Source organism: Phyllostomus hastatus, unplaced genomic scaffold (assembly GCF_019186645.2).
Source record: "Phyllostomus hastatus isolate PE091 unplaced genomic scaffold, TTU_PhHast_1.1 phas_contig_30, whole genome shotgun sequence".
Classification (NCBI taxonomy): domain Eukaryota; kingdom Metazoa; phylum Chordata; class Mammalia; order Chiroptera; family Phyllostomidae; genus Phyllostomus; species Phyllostomus hastatus.
Window position 1 is genome coordinate 6,526,164 of NW_025333841.1, and position 20,367 is coordinate 6,546,530.

The window sequence follows — 20,367 nt, forward strand, 5'->3', positions numbered from 1 at the left end:
CAAAGGGAGCCACTCCTGTTTTCACCTCCAAGGAGATGGGAGGCTACCACTGGAGCAATGGCTTTCAGGACATACAGCGAGGACTGCAGTCCAAGGGAAGGTGGCTATCACCACAGCCACTGCAATTGACTCTCAACACCCACAAAGCCAATGACTGGACACTGGAACACTGCTTGTTAGGAGTGAAAGACTAAACAGATTAAGATGTAGGAAGATGACCTTTTTCTTACCCTAGTCTTCTAAATACATGAGTATATAAAAATAAATAAAATGAATATATAGGGTTCCAGCACAAATAATGCCCCTCTTATTACAAAATCTTTTAGTACAAAATGATAAGTATGTAATTCTGTAACATAAGAATATTACACTCAAGCACACCATATGACATTTTAGGTAAAATGTTCAAATTAACACTAAACCTATTATTAAACCTATATTATTACCTATCAACCACACTCAAGCAGGTGTCACTTCTGCTGGGTTCTGTATATGTAAATCTATACTCCAAATATAAATAGAAAATATGTGACTATGAGATTAAATAATTTGCATAGATTGTAAGCATCTTGACCTACTAAAACACATTTTATTTCCTATGCCCCCTGAATTGTACTTCTAGAATAGTGTTTTGCCCAAATGCTCAATAAATGTTTACTAAATTAGTTGAAACTAGATATGTTGTTGGAAACTACCTTCCCCTGTTTGGGCTTTAGTGTTCTCCTTTGAGAAGTAAAGGGCTTGGATGCACTGATCTCTAAATTCTTTCAGCTTATATACTTGGAGTTTCCTTGGGTTGAGTTGCAGGGGCGGCCACAAGAAGAAATGCCATTATAGTTCTCTGTGTGCCAGGCTCTATTCTAAGCACTTAACATCCCATGTTTCCTTTGAGCCTCTCAACAGCCCCATGAGGAAGTTATGGTCCTTGTCCATTCGTACTTCACATGTGAGGAAATGGGTGCTCAGAAAAGAGAAGTCACTGATCCATGGTCACACCACTAGTGAGTGGCTGAGCTCAAATGCCAAGTCATGTCTACCTGACTGCAAAGCCTTCCTTCTCTCAGACAGAATGACATCTTAGGCATAGTTTTTTCTTCTTGTCTTCCTTTCCCCTTTCTCATGTATTCTTGTTTCATTTTCATCATCATCCAAAAGCATGGCAGGTCTCCTGGCCTATATCTTATGGGTCTTACCCCTTTTCTTGAAACTGAAGTTAAGTATAGTTTTCTTGGTATTGACCACATGTGACATGTGTTGAAAGCTGAGAGTCATTCACATTGCTGGTTTGGTTGTTGATGAACACCAATGAGCTGGTCCCATCTCCCTGAACAGGGACACATACCACAGGACCTGGTTTTGATACCTATCAAGAGATTAAAAGCTAGAGAATACCTTATTGAGTAATTTCTTTTTGGGGCATTAATTATCTAATATTGTTCTTTTTATAAAACTTGCTTATTTTTGTAATAAAATATTCAATATCATTTTAGGCTTAAAATCCATATTTGTATGCATAGAATGAGATCTGGAAATACACGCTAAAGGTATTAATCATGTTTATATGTAGATAGTACAGTCAGGATTTTTTGTGGATTCTATTATGTGCGTATACTGATGTTTTTCTATCATGAGCTTGTATTACTTTAGTAAGAACAGAAGAATTATAGAGCAAAATGTTGACCATGCTTTGAATTGGCATGCTCTTAAAGCTGAATCCATCACATGCCTTTCCTCTGTGCCCCTGACCCTCACTCAGTGAGATGCAACACTCTTGTATTTCACCAACCCACAGAAACCGGACTAAATTGTTATTGTCAATTAAGACAGGACAATTGTTATTGTTAAACCGGACAGGAATTGTTATTTAATTTTACAGATGAGAATACTGAAGCCTGGAGTGTCCATCTAGGAAGAGGCACAGCCAAGACTTACAGAATCCACATTCTCTTATGCTTATCACTTCAACACAGCATTTCCATTAATTAAATGAAATGATACTAGGTATTCAATAAAATGATAGTTATTGCCGCTGGTTGCTTCTCCTCCACTTCCTTCTCATCACTCTCCTCCTCCTTCTACTCAGTATCCTTATGGCAATTTATATTTTGAGAGGTTTCTGTCTGTTTATGAGTGTAGTAGAACCCCCAGAAGAGGAGGGGTGACATCAAGTGCAGAAAATCATCCCTGTGGCATCTCCTTCTCTTTCCTTTCTCTCTCCTCCTCCTTCCCTCCATCTTTCATTCTTAAGTTAGTTCTATAAATATATTTTGGACAATATTTTATTGCCTCAAAACATGTGGTTTACAAATAGGAAATACAAATTATGTTTTTAAAGTAAAGCAATGGATTCATTAAACATTTTAATATATAGGGTCTGGCAAAAGTAACGCCCCTATTCATTACAAAATCTTTTAGTACAAAATCATAAGTATGTAATTCTGTAACAGAACATCACATTCAAGCATACCATATGACATTTTAGCTGAAATTTTCAAATTAAAACATAAATTATTACAACCATATTATTACCCTACAAACCACACTCAAGCAGGCGTTACATCTGCCAGACCCTGTATTTTAAAGGGCTGAAGAGTAAACACCTTTCTCCTTGTCAAAAAAGTAAAGTACACTTTCTCTCCATCTCTCTTCCACCCCTAACTCACTCCCCCATCTGAAGTGAACTTCTTTTATTAAGTACAGAGTGTCTGTACACACACATAAAAACACACACCTGGCTCCTCTAGCAGTGGCCCAAGCACCACGGCACTGTTGCCAGTGCAGATGTCTCCTTACGCTGAATCCAGGGCAGCAGCCACAGCAAAATGGCACAGTGGTCATGCTTGCAGCTGTTCAACATACAAGAGAAATGACCAAAATGCCTTATTTTCAGGAGATCTTGCTTAGGCCTATGAATGGAGTCAGGCAGCAGGTTAGGCAGGAGAGGAGGTCAGCTTGGGTTGATTTAGAGGCATTCCCTTTAAAGTTAGAACATTTGATAAAAGGTTATTGCTGGAGGGGAGTGGGTATGCAAATATTGTCCCCACCAGAGGAGGGATATACTTAATTCAAGCAGACTCAATTCCCACTTCAGGGGCCACCTTTCCTTCTGCTTCTTTCCTGTCATCTCAGAAGCAGCTTTGGGATTTCTCAGGGTGGGACAAATCAAGGTTTGTTTTCAGTAAAGATCACAGGAAGTTGGCTGTTATTGCCCTCTCTCCAGAGAAAACAAGCCCTTAGTTTCTCAAGGCAGTGTCCACATGAAGGCACCAGAAGTGGCTGCAACACACACAGCATCTCTGGGCAAAGACTTCTTTTGTAGAGAAGAACCTTCCTATTCAAATCGAGCTACCAGAGTTCCCAAATACAGGCATCCACAAACACACTCAGAAGGTAGCCTCCAGCTCCCTCACATGCCTGGGTGGTTACCTCTCCCAAATCAGTTTCTCCTTCATGGCCACAACAAAGTTTTTCTGAAGTTTATTGATGTTTGGTTTGATCAGCTCCTAGGAAAGTGGATTAGGAGACAGATCCCAACATTAGGGCAGGAAAATTTAGGCCCAGAGTGCCCTTGGGTTTGTTCCAATGGAGCTTTCTCTCGTACAGAATTTTAGCAGTTAGTCTGATGACCCAGGAATGACCCTCATCTAGAGCAGCTGCTGCTCCTTAGAATTTGGACTTCTAAAGGTCTTAAGACACTAGAAAAAGTTAATATCCTGAATAAGCTTTCTTTCTGTGATAATTTGGCAGGCTTTCTCCATGAGGGACAGAGGTGAGGAGAAAAGGCAAGGCACCAAGCCAGGACTGACTCCACTACTCACCAGCCTCTCCGAACACCAGCTCCCAGAACTTATAAGGGGAGGGGGTGGGAATGGAATCTGCATTTGGTGAAAGGTGTGATTTTCCCCAACCAGACCATGTAAGCTCTTGAGAGGGTTCCAGGAGGCATGGGCACTGCTGTCCAAGCTATAAACATTCCAGCCAGTTCCTTGCAAAAGATGCCCCTGCAAAGACCTTTGTGCGACAGCAACAGCTGTGCTGACTGAAGAGGTGTTTGTGGTGGGTTCTCCTTGTTCTGAGTTGCAACCACTTTTTACTTTCAGAGATGCTCCTCAGACACAGTGGTGGGTACTTTGCTGGCATTGCTCTCCTCCTCCTCCTGGAGTTTATTTTCAGGATTTTCTTTGCTTTTTGCCTCCGGAGATCTGCCTTGATGAATGCAGTGAGGGCTGTCCCAAGGGTGAGAAAGACACATAAAAAGATGTTCCCATGCATGGTTCCATAGTTGCTGATAATCTGTCCCTGGGAGATGGTGAAGATGATCCCAAATACTTGGGCAGACATGTTTAGGAGGCCAGATGACATGCCTTCTGATTCTGGGTATGTCAGCTCCACAGCAAACTCAAAACCCCAGCGGGAGATGGCCAGTCATAAAGAAGCCCATTGTGCCAGTGGTGATGAACACTATCCACAGATGTCCCAGGTTCAAGGTCATGGTGTACACCACCATGCCCACCAGAGTCATGATATAGACAACCAGGACTATCTCCTTGTAGGTTTTGAACCTACTGAGCCAAATGCCTGAGATCACAGCCCCAAGCATTCCTGAAATGATGATGGTCAGGCCAATTCTTCCAGCATTCACTTCTTCCCCCGGATAGTGCAAGATCACCATGCGATTCAGCAGAGTGGACAAGGCATAAAAAGCCCCAGCATTCAGACCATAGGTGATGACAAGCAGTATGAAATTGAGGTTTTTGAAGAGCCAGGCAATAGAACTTAAGTATGAAGCATCATGGGATGCCAAGGCATAGCTCAGGGACTGGGCCCTGCTGGGGGGATATTTATGCTTCTCCTTGAATATGATTATGACAAGGATAAAAAGAAGAGTGGCAAAACCTCCTATTAGGTAGAACATGTGGCAGATGTGGTAGGCAAGCTTGTCCTTGTCTTCGATATTGGGTACCAAAATAGGAGGGACAAAAAACCCAATTGCAATTCCAAGCTGATTGCCAAAGACAGCTATGGAGCAGGCATTTGAAACCTCATTAGGTCCAAACCAGACTGAAGCTATGTGGGAGAGCATGCCCAGGATGAAGACCTGTGCCACAGAGCAGATGACCTGGCCCAGTATAGTGACTGCAAAGAGATGTGGCTGCAGACTGCCCAACTTCACCCAGGCCCCCAGGCAGTTGAGAGCGGAACCAGTAAGGGCAATGGTGCGCAGGCCGAATTTTTCCAGCAGCCAGGCCACTGGCAGTAGTAGAAAGATGTAGGTCAGCATGTAGCACATGGACAGCCAGTCAATGGCAAAGGGACTGACCTCGTAAAAGTTCATGAAGATGTTACTAACAGAGCCATACTGGATCCACTGAAAGGCATTGCACATTGAGTAGTAGCTAAATAACAGGACCACTGCCCAACGGCGCTTGCTCACCTTGATCACTGTGAAGTCCTTGCATCCTGAGCTACTGGGGTGCACTGAACTACTTGGGCTGGCCAAGCCACCTCCTTGGGCCAAGGTACTGGAGTGGGTTGAACTTCTGGGGTACACAGAGACACTAGGGTGAGCAGACATGCTGGGTTCTGCCTGGAGCACAAATTCCTGCTCAGGGGTGCCATCGTTTTCTTCCAGGTTGGGATATTCATTCACCATGACCACGGCCTCTCCTGGAGCCCTGGACTGGTGCTGAGGATTCTAGCACTCTTAAGGGATGGTAGCCTAAGCTGGTCCCCTGAAGCTGATAGGGCACTTGTCTCAGTCTGTTGGTCTGTCTCAGAAGAAATTGAGACTCAAGCTTGCATAAAAGCCACAAGTTGATCTCCCAATGCTCACCTCCGAGACTTTGCCCTCACTTTTCTGTGGAGCCCGCTGCCCCCAAGCCAGCTGCAAACTCCTCAGCCATGTCCTAGCTGCCGGTGACTTTACTTGTTCTAAGGCGTTCTGGCCACGTTCAGCCCCTGATGGAGGAAAGAATTCACTCTTCTGGTAGCCACTTCCCCTAACTCAGTCGCTCAAGGCTGGCTTGGGGCCTCGCCCCCTCAGGCACACGTGACCGCCCCTCCCATCCCTCCCCATCCTTGGGCATCCCTTGTCTTCCTACCTTGCTCCTCCTCTCCCTCCTGCCTCTTACCCCGCCCACTCCTAATGACCTTGAGCCTGGTGGCTCAATTGTTTTGCCACAAATTGCCTGGTGCATTCCTTTCCAACACCCCGTATGCCATGGAAACCATCAGCTTAACCCCTACCTCCTAAACTGTCCCTCCAATTCATGTGCCCCTCCCAGAGCTCTATGCGGAAAAAATCCCATCTGCCCTTCCGAGGTAACCTCCAAATAGAGTTTCCTCACTCCAGTCCGCATCTTCTGGCTATAAATATTTGTTTTAAACTCTCCTGAAGATTCACTGGAGATTCAAACTTAGCCATGGCAGATGGCCTGAGAGGCCAGCTTTCATGACCAGATTCTTCTCTTTTCAGCAATGAAACATAAATATTTTACAATCAGCATATTTTATCTGTGAACTAAGGCTTTCTGATTACTTTCCATCAGCAGAGCCTAGTTTATTTGTTGCCTTGGCTTTTAAAGATGTGTCTTGTATGTAATGTATTCGTGACAACCAGTTGCTTTTGTTTTAAGAAAAGTCATCTCAGAGGGACAAGTTACAATATGCTCCCCCCAACCCAAATGTAATTTTAGATGTGATAAAATAACATCTACAAGCATTACTATAAAGGGCCAGATGTGGGCTATAATAGTGCCTAGCATATGCCTCTGTTTATCATACTTTGTACTTGTCAGTTTATTTGTCCACACCCCATTCCTCCTCACTCTACTGTGTGCTCCTTAAGGGTAGGTCTGTGTCTTAATCACTTTCATATCCTCAGGGTCTGATACATATTAAAAGTAGAATAACAATGAAAAATAACATGGTCTCTGCACAAAAGGATAATTTACAAGCTTCTGAAACTTTCTGGAAATATCCTGAGGCTTGAGTTCATCATCTGTTCAGCAGGTGCAGGAGTGATTTTACAGAGTGGCTGCTCAGGGACTCTAGCTTGCCTCCCCCACCCATTTCTTCTTGGTCTTCTTGGTCTCCTCTTTGTCCTTCAGGGACATGCTTGCATCAGCAAATCCTGGCTCCTTCACACTTGGCAACAAAGAGTTTAAAGTCTGTTTATAAAGAATGTCAAAGTCCCATTTGAAGTCTACGTACTAGCTTTCCCATGTTTTCACTTTATTTAGAGTCCTAACTAGATCTTAGAAGTTGTCATCTCTGCTAACATATTCTCTGAGTCTGAGCCCAAGAAAATGAATCATGAAAATATTTAATTCAACTGCCAGAAACAGTAATGAGGATAAACATGTTAGAGGCCCAAATTGATTATCCTGTGCTCCCAGTCCATCTGTGAAAGCTGTTTCTTTCTCCAACCCTAAACGTTTGTAAGTGCAAGGGCCATAAGACCACAATCAGCAGGAAATTACAAAACTCTGGGCTTCTAAAAGCGAAGCCCAACCTTTGGAAGTTCATGGCATAGGAATTGGACAAATTTATGTTAAAGATATAGACAGAGGTAGCACTGGACCTTAACCACCACCTTTGTGGCTGACAAACTGGATGGCCCTGGGTAAGTCACCAAACTTCTCTGTGACTCTGTGGAGTCATCTGACAAGTGAAGGCACTCAATATTGAGTGCCTATGTGGAGTTACCAGGCAGCTTAAGGTCACCTCTGTGTATGGAATGTGCTTTGAAAGCTGGAAGGTGCTGACATGCTCACAGGAGGAGTTCCTCTTAGGGTGGCTGCTTGGTTACAGATCTTGCAATAGAGGTCAAAGTTTGCTTTAGCTCCACTTTGCAGACATTTAAGATTAGTAATCCCATGAAGTATTGCTCAAATTACTTCTGAAATCCTGTTATTGCCCAGAGAATTCAACATTGCCAAGCATGTGTGCCAAGCATGTGTACCAAGCATGCTGTATTTTTTACACAGTAGAAATGATCTTGAAGAATTGAATGAAAATCATATAGTTATACAACAACTCAAATTTACTTAAGGGAAGTTTTGTTTTTGCAAGAAACCTGTGATGAATTATTTGGTAAAGGAAAAAACCCTTTTGCAATGGACATAATCACCTTCTATTTCTTCTGTAAGTTTAGATTCTTGTGTCATCTTTTCTTCAGCCTGCAATGTATCCTAAAGTCTTGTAATATAAAATAATGCACTCTGTCATATTCTACAAAGATGATAATGTAATTTAAGTGTTTAGCAAATAAAAAGCAAATACTTATTCATGGTGATAGTAATTGTACCTGTTTATTGAATGCTTGCTATGTGCCCCACGCTGTGCTAACTGCTTTATATGCTCTGTCTTATTGAAGCCTCATTATTTGACAGATGTCGTCAGGCTGGACTATAGTAGTTTATATTGTATAGAGTTTGGAGCCTGAGTCATGGGACTGGGAGAGAACATAAAAGGTCTCAGGTTAAGAGGAGGACCCTGTAGTCCAGAAATGGAAAGCAATTTCCCTTGAGCCACTCAACAAGTTATTGGAAAGACTGGGATTAGAAAGGATGCTTCCATGCTCCCAACCCAGTGTCTGTTCCCTACACTACCCTGTCTCGACTGCAAATAACACCTCATGATCTATGGATGCCTGATCATAGTGGTCACAGGTTAAGGAATGAATAAATTATAAATAGATTTTATATTTTAAAAGTGCCCAGCAGTCCTGAATCCAGTGCCTTTCGTACCTGAGATCTGTTTAAGTCTGGTGAGAGCTGGCTAGATAAGGAGTCCTACTGAAAAATAATGCTAATATTAATAATAGCCTTGGTAAAATATATAAAGAAGAGTAGAGTTTAAAATGGAAACATGTTGAAGGACATAGAAAATCACACAAGACACAGCATTGGGCCCAATATGATTGAAACCACAGTTGGGCAAACTTTATCTATAAAGGACTAGATAGTAAAATATGTGAGGCTTTGAAGTTCATATGGCCTCTGTTCCAATTACTGACCTTTGCCATTGTAGTATGAAAAAAAAGCCACAGACTGTACAGAAACACATGGGCAGGTCTGTGTTCCAGTAAAACTTTATTTACAAAACAGGTGGCAGGCTAGATTTGGTTTATGAGCCATAGTTTGCTGACCTCTGACTTACACAATTCTGGTCCTGTATTGAGGAGTGTGAGTTGATATGTTTCTGACTGCATTGGGGTATGTATTCTTTTGTCAGGCAGGGAGGAAATGGCTAAGCCCAAGTTAGGATAGAGCAGTCCGTATTGCCCAAGGTCCCTGGTTACCCATGAGTGTGCCAAAGGCCACATTTCTCAGAGGGTATTCCTTACTGATATAGTGGCTATTGAGTTTCACTGTTCTTTTTGGAAACACAGCTTAAGAGGTATTTTGAGCAGTGAAGTCATATCAGCTAATGTCTCCTAGTGGTGATGATGTAAGGAGACTTGACTTGGGGTGGTGAGCACACAATACAGTGTACAGATGATGGGCTGTGGAATTGTGCACCTGAACCCTGTATAATTTTCTTAACCAGTGTCACCTCAATAGATTTTAAATTTTTTAAGTAAAAAAATAATTAAAAAACAGAGAAGCTCTAGCCTTAGACTCACCAAATACCAAACCCTACAAACTGTTCCTCTGAACTTAATTCCCCTCCCCACCATTGTTCTCCTTATTCAGTCAAAAGTATTTCTGAATAATGATAATGATGGTCATGCTGGTTAATAATTATTGAGGACCTTCTATGTGTTAGGCAATTCACCTGACTCCTACCGACAACTGTATGAGTCAGATACTGTCATTTCCCCCATTTTGTACAATTTTGACAATTGGCCTCAAAGAAGTTCATGGCTTGATCAAGGTCAAAGAGCAATTAAGTGGCTGAAGTGGATCTAAAGCCCAGGCTAGGTGATGATAAAGTCTACGGTTTTGATCACTCTACCACACTTCCATCTCTCCCCCAGGTTCTTGAGGGCACAGTTAGCCTGCCTTTCAATGTAGTCATAATCTTTGTCTTCCCCTGAATCTGGATCTGAGAATGTTTTCTCACTTCTTGCTCTCCCACATCACTCTTGTCTGTCCTTCCTTCCCAGTCTCAGGCCTGTAGCACTTCATACCTGGACTGCTGCATTGGCTCCTGACTGGCCTTTCTTTAAAATAGCTCTATTGACTAGAGAGAAGGGAGGAGAGGAATAATGTGGGAAAGAGGGGGAAGGGTCAAGTCAAGGAACACATATAAATGACCCATGATAATGGACAGCAGGGTGGGGACTGACTGTGGAAGCAGGTAATGGGAATGGGGGGCAGAGGAGACCAATGGGGGGAAAATTGGGACAACTGTAATTTAACAGTAAAAAAATAAAATAGCTCTATTGAGATACAGTTCACACACCATACAAGTTACCTGTATAGTCCATTTAAGAACATTTTTGTCACTTTACAAAGAAGCCCCAAACCACTTAGCTACCACACCACTATCCCCTGTGCCTCCTCCCTCCAGTCCTAACCGACCATGAATCTACTTTCTGTCTCTTTGGATTTCCCTATTTAGGACATTTCATATGAATGGAACCACAGAGTAAGTGGATGTCTGTGACTGGCTTCTTTTGCTTAGCATAATGTTTCCAGGGTTCATTATGATTTCAGGGCTCATTGATGTTGTAGTAGTTTATTCTTTTTTGTGGCTGAGTACTATTTCATTGTATGGATATACCATATGTGCTTATCTTTTTATTGATTGATAGACATTTGGGTTGTTTCTATCTTTTGTATATTCTGAATTATTTGTCCCCTTAAATGTATTTTGCACAGCATTCTCAGATTATTTTTCTTAAAGTGCAGCTCTTACCATGTCACCCCTCTGATTGAAAGTCATCTCTGATTTCCCATTGCTTCTAAGGACATTGTTAGAACTCCTGAGTTTGAGTGTTATTATGGGAAAGTGGCTGGCATAGAGTGCACAATTAGGCTGTGTAGGAATGGCAAGGGAACTGGGCCTTACTAAGCATCGAGCATTTTCGAGTTGCTGGACCCTTCCCACATTGATGGACTCTTTCCACATCAGTGGGTTCTTCCCACATTGCTTCTGCTTCCTATGAGCTCTCCCTTACTTTTTATCTTCCAGGGCTCTCCCATCTGTACTGCCCACATGGCATTCCACACATACTGCTGCACATTGGGAAGAAGATGCTGCTCTACGTGTCTCATTTCCTTTGCTGATCTGGGGAACCCTTGTGATCAGGGATCAAGTATGACTCATATTTATGATCACAAGTGTAATAATAATACCTGTCATTTGTTGGAGGCATTGTTATGTGCCAGGCCCTCACCTAGCTCCTTTCATTCTTTAACTAACAAGGCCTCAGGGTAGGTACTTTTATTTTAATTTCACAGATGAAGAAACAGACTTTCATGGTCTAAAGTAACTTGTATTGAATATTTGGTGACTCAGTAAGTTAATGATGATAGAGCTGAGGTTCACCTGACTCCAAGTTCATACTTCTACAATGCAGTGCCAACAAGGACTTCTTTTTCACTTCCTACCTCTCCTCTTCTTCCTCATCCTCTTCCATCATCAGGTATCATCACTCCCATTTTGAAGATGAGGAAATTAAGGTGCAGACAAGTTAAATGTCTTCTCCAGGGTCACATTCTTAGTAAATGATGGCACAGGGGCTTTAAAATGAGAACTTCTGTCTGTAAGCATATTTTTGTTTTCCCCAACTGTACTATGGCATTAGTATGTGCTGGGGCCTCAGCAAGCTCTTTGATGATGATAATTGTCATGTTATAAAACAATAGGAAGGAGAAGATGCACATACATAAACAAGAGGAACTATAACGTACTCTATAGTGATAAGGATTATAAATGCTGTGAAAATTTGAGAAGAGTCATGACTGGTTCATAAACGAGGAACTCCTGATGCTAGAGGGTGAGTTTAGTGAGGGAGAGAGGGAAAGAGAGGCATAAAGGAGATAGAAGAAGAGATTAAAATCTTCCCATGGGGCCATTCTCCCAGTTCAGTCTTCCACATTGACCCAAATTCTCTAACAGTCTGGGCACTGGTGTAACTACCATTGAGACAACTGTTAAGAAAGAAACAAATAGTTGCATAATATGGACATGAGCGTGTGGTTTTGTAATATGCTTATATTTCTCAAAAGGATAGTCAAAGACATTATACATTTGGATGATGTCTATCAGAATTACTTGAATTTCTATTTTAAATAAACTTGTTTTGGTGAATATATCAACACCATTTCAATGACTTTAATTTCTGGGAAAGTTCACAAAAGCAACCATCTATGCATCAAAGCATGAGTCATGCACAGATGTAGTTACGGCATGCTGTGTCTGTTGATAGGCCAGCCCTTCTGACTAGGGCATTAGCCCTAAGTAGAGGCCACGGCCTACGTAGGTTCTCCTCTTTTCTCTTTGGTTCTGTGTTGTGAAATATGGAAGCAAACCCCACAAGCCTTAGCTCTTGACTCAGTCAAAGGTCAAAATGGCTCAGTTTCTTCAGAAAGCACAGCCCTATATAATGCTTCGGCTGCATTCTTCCAGGGAGTCCCCCCAGGGGACTACAAGGACTGAAGACAGCTCATGTTAGATGCCTGGGAGTCTGCGCTGGCTTGGAAACCTACAGATTCTTTGGGTTCTGCTTTGCATTTCTCTCAAAAGCCCTTCTCAAAAGCTCTTCTCAGTCCTCAGAACAATCCACTTATAAAGCCTACTTGAAATTCTTAAGATTTAGCCTTGTCTATAGAGTTAACTTGTATTTCCAGAGTACTGTTTGCTACTCATATTCTGAAATTGTTCTGTACTACAGTGTCACAGAGTTGTTTCAGAGAGCACATCTGGTGGACTACTGAGATATTAAACCAATTTTTAAAAATCTGCATTTAATTTCATTTACTAAAGTTTTTTAAAAAAGATTTTATTTATGTTAGAGAGGGGAAGGGAGACAGGAAGAGGGAGAAAAACATCAATGTGTGGTTGCTTCTTGCATGCCTCCTACTGGAGACCTGGCCCACAACCCAGGCACGAGCCCTGACTGGGAGTCCAACCAGTGACCCTTTGGTTCACAGGCCGGTACTCAATCCACTGAACCACAACAGCCAGGGCTCATTTACTATATGTAGTTTTAAAGGAGATATATTGGGGACTGAATGCATTTCTTTTTCATTGCAAAAGTATTTCATATTTATTCTGAAGGTCTTGAATTTCCTCACATTCTATTTTTATTCCTCAAGTACTCCTCATATAACAGCTCTTTTAGTTCTCTTGAAAGGCAAAGTAGTACTCAATCTCCATTGAATATTCTTTTTCAAAAATTGTAAACTTATTTCTCACTTAAAAATATGATACCATGTTGGATTAAAAACCACAAATAATAGAATGTTTTCAAAACAAATGCTGTAGTTGGAACAGCAGTAAAATAAATCTCACTCATTTTTAGGTATTTGCAGCAGACTATTTACTAGCTTTTGGCTTCAAAGATTATTAAAATATACATTTATTGAATTCTAACCAAACCACAATATTAATAATCTCTGGAGGCAATAGTGGACTATTGGCTTCTTGCCCAAATGGCTTTGACGAGGATATGGCCTTTGGTTCTAATGCCAGCTTCTCAGCAGAATTTAGAGTTGCATCTCTGAGTCTGGTGCATTTATGGTTAGGTAGCAAATTTTCCTCAATCTTGATGGGCTTGTTCAGTTTGAAGGTGAATGAGTCGTATTTGAGGACTGAACAAACTCAGAACATCTCAACCTTACAAAAGAATGCTCCTCTACCAAAATTGGCACCAAGTTACTTGAAAGCCACTTAAAAGCTGATATGACATTAGCATGAGCAGAGCTTAGGAGTATACCTAAAAGAGAGCTTAAGAGGAAAAGTACATATCAATTGGATAAAATAATTTTAATCTCAGAAATCTGAATTATTTTAGTTTTCTTTCAACATGACAGGACTAAAGGAGATGGATGTCAGCCCGTACTTGCCATTAAATAAGAAAGGCATGGAGTCTGAAGGAAAGGGTCAGACTTGGGGAAGAACCCTCTTAGCTTAAGAAGAGCAGTCCCAAAGAGGTCCTCTTAAGTAAGGATGATAAATGGAAATTAATGGCTCAGACGCCACTAATACTAATATAACATACATTAAATATCATTGATTATGGTATTTGATATCACTACATATCACATACAAAAATAGATTGCTTCTCTATCTTGATCTTTTCTACATGTCTTGTGAAGATGCTAAGCCATAGCAGCTACTTTTCTTGGCTTGTCATATTGTGGGAAAAGAGCAGAGGATGGATGGTGGTATATACATTTCTTCCACTTGTGTCAAGGAATGTGGCTTACATATAAAGTTAGCGATGCCCATTTCCTTTTCAACATATGAAAGATCGCATCCTTACACTGAGGCTTGGTGTTTGAGCTTTTACTTTGTAAGAAAGTGGGAATTATTAGGAAGCTTTCCACCTTTTCTGGCTAGTGGATGAACCCTATTGTTTACAGGTATTCATGATTTTCAAAAGGAAAAAAAATACCCTCCCTCTTGCTTATATCATGGCTCCCCCAGAGGGGCCTCAACTGGGCCCTACGAGTGCCAAGTTTCTACACAGTAGTCTGCCTTCCCGGAGTTAGCTACCTTTTGGAGTTTAGTCCTCTGATAAAAATCCCTAGTATAATTTACTGTCAGTGCTGCTCAGAGCCTTCCATTCTTCTTCTTATTGGCCTGTTATCCTCCCTTCTCCCCACTGTCCCTGTCTATTCCCCTTCCTCTCTCCCTTTTTTCTTCTGTTGCTTCCTCTCCCTTCTTTCATTTCTCCATTCCTCTCACTTGTAGGTGCTAGCATATCCCTGGCTGAGGTACTTGTTTTGGTAGCTTTTCCTCACCTGTGTAATCTCCTGTACATGTGTCCTTAGTACATGGTCTATTGATTATGGTAAGGCTGGCTTTCAAGCTGGGGCCATCTGATCTGCAAATCCTGCTCATACCCTGTCTCAAAGAAGTTGTTTTGCTTTCCTAGTGGTTGCTGTGTGTGTGTGTGTGTGCGTGCACACGCACATGTGTGTGTGTTTGCTTTACTCAATAAGTGGCCAGATGGCCCACATGGCTATTGCAGTATTCTGGGGGTATGGATGGACCCTCCTTACACTCAAGTCTACCTCTCAGTTGCTGCCAGTATTTCTGGTAATGGTTCCAGGCTTTTTGGACTTAATTGGTCAAGGAATAAGTTGTCATTTTCATTACCAGTGATCTTCTAATACAGCAGTTTTCACACATTTTTGGTTTATTTGTTTTGCTTTGTGTTCTTTTACCAGTGATTCCTATAAATCCTCTGTGAAATATTATACCAAGTCCAATATTTCCAACAGGTCAAGTTGGAGCTGCTTTGCTTGAAATTTTGGTGGGAAACTCAGAGCTTGCCTTCTTCTTCCCCTACGGGTCCACCAAGGGATTCTGTGGAGAGTACTATATTTCTTCACAACAGGGTTTGTTATACCCCTGGGCTTGTTCCCTCTTTTACTTCATAGGTGAGATCCAGATCGCAGGGGAGCAGACATGGTACAGAAAGGCTCAAGGGCAGGTAATTGAAGTATTGTGCAACTAGGAGCCCAGTCACTGGTCTTAAATGAACCAAAGGGGCAACCCTCAAGTCTATATTTATATTAGTATTCTGACAGCTGTCTGGACATTCTTGGGGCTTAAGATGCAGTAGAATCATTGTTCTGTTTTTTAAAAATATATTTATTTATCTTTATATACAAAGAACTCACATGACTCCACTCTAAGACAAGCAACCCAATTAAAAAATGGGCAAAGGACCTGAACAGACACTTCTCCAAGGAGGACATACAGAGGATCCAGAGACATATGAAAAGATGCTCAGTATCACTAGCCATCAGAGAGATGCAAATTAAAACCACAATGAGATACCACTTCACATCACCCAGAATGGCCATCATAAACAAAGTAACAAACTACAAGTGTTGGAGAGGATGTGGAGAAAAGGGAACCCTAGTGCACTGTTGGTGGGACTGCAGACTGGTACAATCATTATGGAAAACAGTATGGAATTTCCTCAAAAAACTAAAAATGGAACTGCCTTTTGACCCAGCAATTCCAATGCTAGGCTTATATCCTAAGAACCCTGAAACACCAATCCAAAAGAACCTATGCACCCCAATGTTCATAGCAGCACAATTTACAATAGCCAAGTGCTGGAAGCAACCCAAGTGCCCATTAGTAAATGAATGGATCAAAAAACTATGGTATATTTACACAATGGAATTCTATACAGCAGAAAGAAAGAAGGAGCTCCTACCCTTTGTGACAGCATGGGTGGAACTGGAGAGCATTATGCTAAGTGAAAGAAGCCAGGTGATGAAAGACAAATACCATATAATCTCACCATTAACAGGAACCTAATCAACAAAACAAACAAGCAAGCAAAGTATAGACAAAGACATTGAAAGTGAGAACAGGCTGACAGTGGCCAAAGGGGAGAGGAGAGGGGATAATGGGGGAAAAGGGTGAAGAGTTTACAGAAATAATTATAAAGGACATATAGACAATAACAAGGGGGATGGAAATGGGGGAGGGGGGCAGGGAGGGCTGGGGTGGTGGGGAGGGGTGGGGGGAAAAGGCAGGAAACTCTACTTGAACAACAATAAAAAATTATTTATTTTTAGACATTGGAAGGGATGGAGAAAGAGAGGGAGGGAAACATCAATGTGTGGTTGCCTCTCATGCATCCCCACCTGGGGACCTCGCCCACAAACCAGGCATGTGCCCTGACTGGGAATCGGACCAAGCCGCCCCTTGCTTTGCAGACTGGCATTCAGTCCACTGAGCCACACCAGCCAAGGCTCATTGTTCTTTTTGAGACAGAAAAAAATCTTCTCTATCACTATTCCCTTCATAAAAAATCCTAGGCAGAATCAGCCATAGACAGCCATTTGACAAGTACTATGCCTTTGATGGAGATTAGTTAAGAGATTGAGATTTATTCTTATATTATAATGAGGTTATTTTCAACATTTATTCCAAGAAGAGAGGCTGCATCAGTGAGACCCAGCAAATACTAATTTACTTGATTCACTTGGCTATGTCATTTGAAGGCTAGGGCTAAGATGGGTTGTGCTCACAGGCACAGGGTTTTCAGAGGAAGCAAGGCAGGGAGCTGAGGTGAGAGCACTGCACTGGGGCAAGGAGCACAAAGAAAGCAGCTCCACTGTCCACTGTTAGGAGGTGCAGTCGAGAGGGGTGGTTCTAGGCTCTTTTTAGACTCCTTTTAGCCTCGCCTCCCCCTCTGAGCTCTGGAGTTGAATAGTGGGCTTCCTTCAACAACCCTCAGATGGTTGTCCTCACCACCACTGCCCTATTTGAAGCCCTCCTCTTTCCAGCCTGGACTATCATGGGAGCACAGCAGTGGTCTTTCTGCCTCCATACTTTTTAGCTGTTTTTTAAATTTTTTTTATTTATTTTCATTTTTTATTGGATTTATGGGGTGACAGACAACAGTATGGTGATAGCCAGTGGGAAAGGGGGGAAGTGGTTGTTTGTTTTCTAATGACTACAGTGAAATGTATATGCAGAAGAGTACATATAATATATGTACAAAAATTAATTATAATGAAAAAATAAAATGAACCCTCAGGGGCCCCCATATAGCCTGGGAAATAGAATGATACTACCTGTACTTTATAATCTTGAATCTGACAACCTTGCTAAATTCTTTTAATAGAATTCTAATAATTTATAAGATTCTTTTATTCTATGTAGTTAATCATATCATCTGTAAAAAATGACAGTTTTATTTCTTCCTTTCTGGTCCTTGTGACTACTTTTCCATTGTTTCACCTTACTGCGTTGGTTAAGACCTGTGCATGCAATGTTGAATCAAAGTGGTAAAACTGACCATTCTTCTTTTGTTCCTGATTTTAAATGGAACACTTACACTATTTCACTGGTGAGTTATGATGCTTCCAAATTATTGTGTATGGACAGATTTTATCAGCTTAGAGAAATAACCAGATATAATTAGCTAATAAATTTTATTGTGAATGGATGTCGATCTTTATCAAATATATTCTCTGTATCTCTTGAAATGGTCATATAGCATACTTTTTACTTTCATTCTCTTTTACTACTCTAAAGCAATGCAGCGGTTTAAACTCAGAAAGTTTTAATGTTAAAGCAAACTTAATTCTTGGAATTAACCCAACTTGGTCACAATTTATTTTTCCTTTTATACTTGGCTAAATTTCAGTTGCTAATATTTTCTTTAGCATTTTTACATTTATGTTCACAAATTAGACAAGTATATATACTTTTTTCTATTGCTTCTGCCTATTTTTGGTGCCAAGGTGAGAGTTTCATAATAAAACAAGTTGGGAAATATTCCTTTCTTCCTTTCTCTCAAAGTATTTGTATAATATTGGAATTGTCTGTTTTTTGAATGTTTAGTAGAAGTAGCCTGTAAACCCTCTTCCCCTTGGGTCTGGCATTTTTTAATGGAATGCTTTAAAAAATAATGATTATTCCCTGGATGGCATGGCTCAGTTGATTAAGCACTGGCCTGTGAACCAAAGGGTTGCTGGTCCGATTCCCAGTCAGGGCACATGCCTGGGTTGTGGGCCAGGTCCCCAGTAAGGGACACGTGAGAGGCAGCCACACACTGAAGTTTCTCTCCTCTTTCTCCCTTCCTTCCCCTCTCTAAATAAATAAATAAACACACATTTAAAGAATAAAAAAATAATGATTCTATAGAACCATTGTTGAGTCCATTTAAAAATTTATACTTTTCTAGTAACTTAGATATTTCATCAAAATTTCCAAATTTATGAGTGTAAAGTTGCTCATATCATTATTTGGCTTTTAAATTCTTTGCTGCATCTACAGTCATTCCCCTTTTAATTCTTAATATCGGTTATTTGTGCCTCTGCTTCCAGTACTACTCCCTTTTATTTCAAAGTCCACATAATCACCAAAACAATATTATTAAAACATGGTACTAGTCATATAGTTATCTTTCACACTTACAAATTGTAGCAGGACTTTCAAGGCTCTTTATGATCTAGTCCCAGCCTAGCTTTACATTTTTAGCCTTTTTTAATTCATAACTTTGATTTCTGTTGACACTGGACCCTGCCATGTTTCTCCTGGTGTATTTTAACATCCCTTGTACAGAACCTTCATTTATGCCATTCCCACCCTGTCCTATATGTTCATCCTTTGAAATACCTCTTGTTTCTCAATGCTCATCTCAAATTATGTCCCATGAAGCTTCCTCTATTTTACTCCAAACAAATACATACCTCATTCTCCTGTGTTTCCATCACATAGTTCCCCAAACTTCTCAATTGCAAATATGACCTTCTATTTGATATTTAATGAGTGCTTACATGTCTACAAAGTCCTGTAGGTTGTGACTCTCTTGAAGGCAAGACCCTGACTTATTCTTGCCTGCATTCTAAGCACCTAGCAGGGGATGACTCAGAATCTGTGAAATTCAATTGAACTGAATTAAAATGAGTGGAACTGAACAGGCAAAGTGTAAAATTGAAAAAGTGAATTGTAGGTCACATGGTGCAATCTAAGGTAATGGGAAGATGTCTTTACCTCTAAGCAGTCTTCTTTCATTCCCTGATTGAAGTCTTAAAAGGGAAGGAGACAGCTGTTTCAAGGAAGCTGGGAAATAGCTCAGAGGGCCAAGCAGAGACCAGGAGTGTTTGGAGTCTATGTATATTTGGGGGCAATTTTGGTTTACTGTTTCCAGGCAGTTCTCTCACCACACTAATGCACAGGACTGCTTCAGGGCTGCCACATCCATAGTCTTACAGGTTGTCTAGTCCAAACCCCACCATTGTGTACATGAGGAACTGGAGGCCAGAGAGGAGACAGTATCTCACTCAGAGTCACATAAAGTGGGAATCAAGCCTGCACTGAGATCCTGGGCATTTGATGGGAAGACCCAGATTGGGAACTTGGCCATCTGTGCAGACTACCCTTTCTTATCAGTTAATTTTGCAAGGTGACATGCTCTTTATTTTCATTTGAGCTTTTAGTGCCTTGAACACAGAGAGCACAATTTGTAATTGGTTTTGGACTCCCCACCATGACTCCCACATAGTTGGCCCTCAGTGGGGGATTGGTGGCTTGATTGAGTTAGACTTCTCCTTTTTTGACCCTTATTCATAAGAACTCCTAGTCTCTGAATATGGCATTGCCCTTGGCAAGGTGTAGTCTTCCACCAGATGCAACTCCGTTCACCTAGAAGTGGCTCCTCAGTGCACTGAAACTCAGCATTTCCACCTCCACTCCTCTATTAACTTC

At 41.3% G+C, this 20,367-nt stretch overlaps 2 protein-coding genes across 5 annotated transcripts in view; one reads left to right on the plus strand and one right to left on the minus strand.

The window, feature by feature from the left end:
• FGF13 (fibroblast growth factor 13) overlaps positions 1–20,367 on the plus strand; it is a 528,114-nt gene that overhangs the window by 102,887 nt on the left and 404,860 nt on the right. The window lies entirely within an intron of this gene.
• LOC123819110 (feline leukemia virus subgroup C receptor-related protein 2-like) lies at positions 4,097–5,653 on the minus strand. The gene is given in 3 exon segments (XM_045839426.1): positions 4,097–4,185; positions 4,188–4,407; positions 4,409–5,653. Coding segments are annotated over 3 exon segments (1,554 nt in total).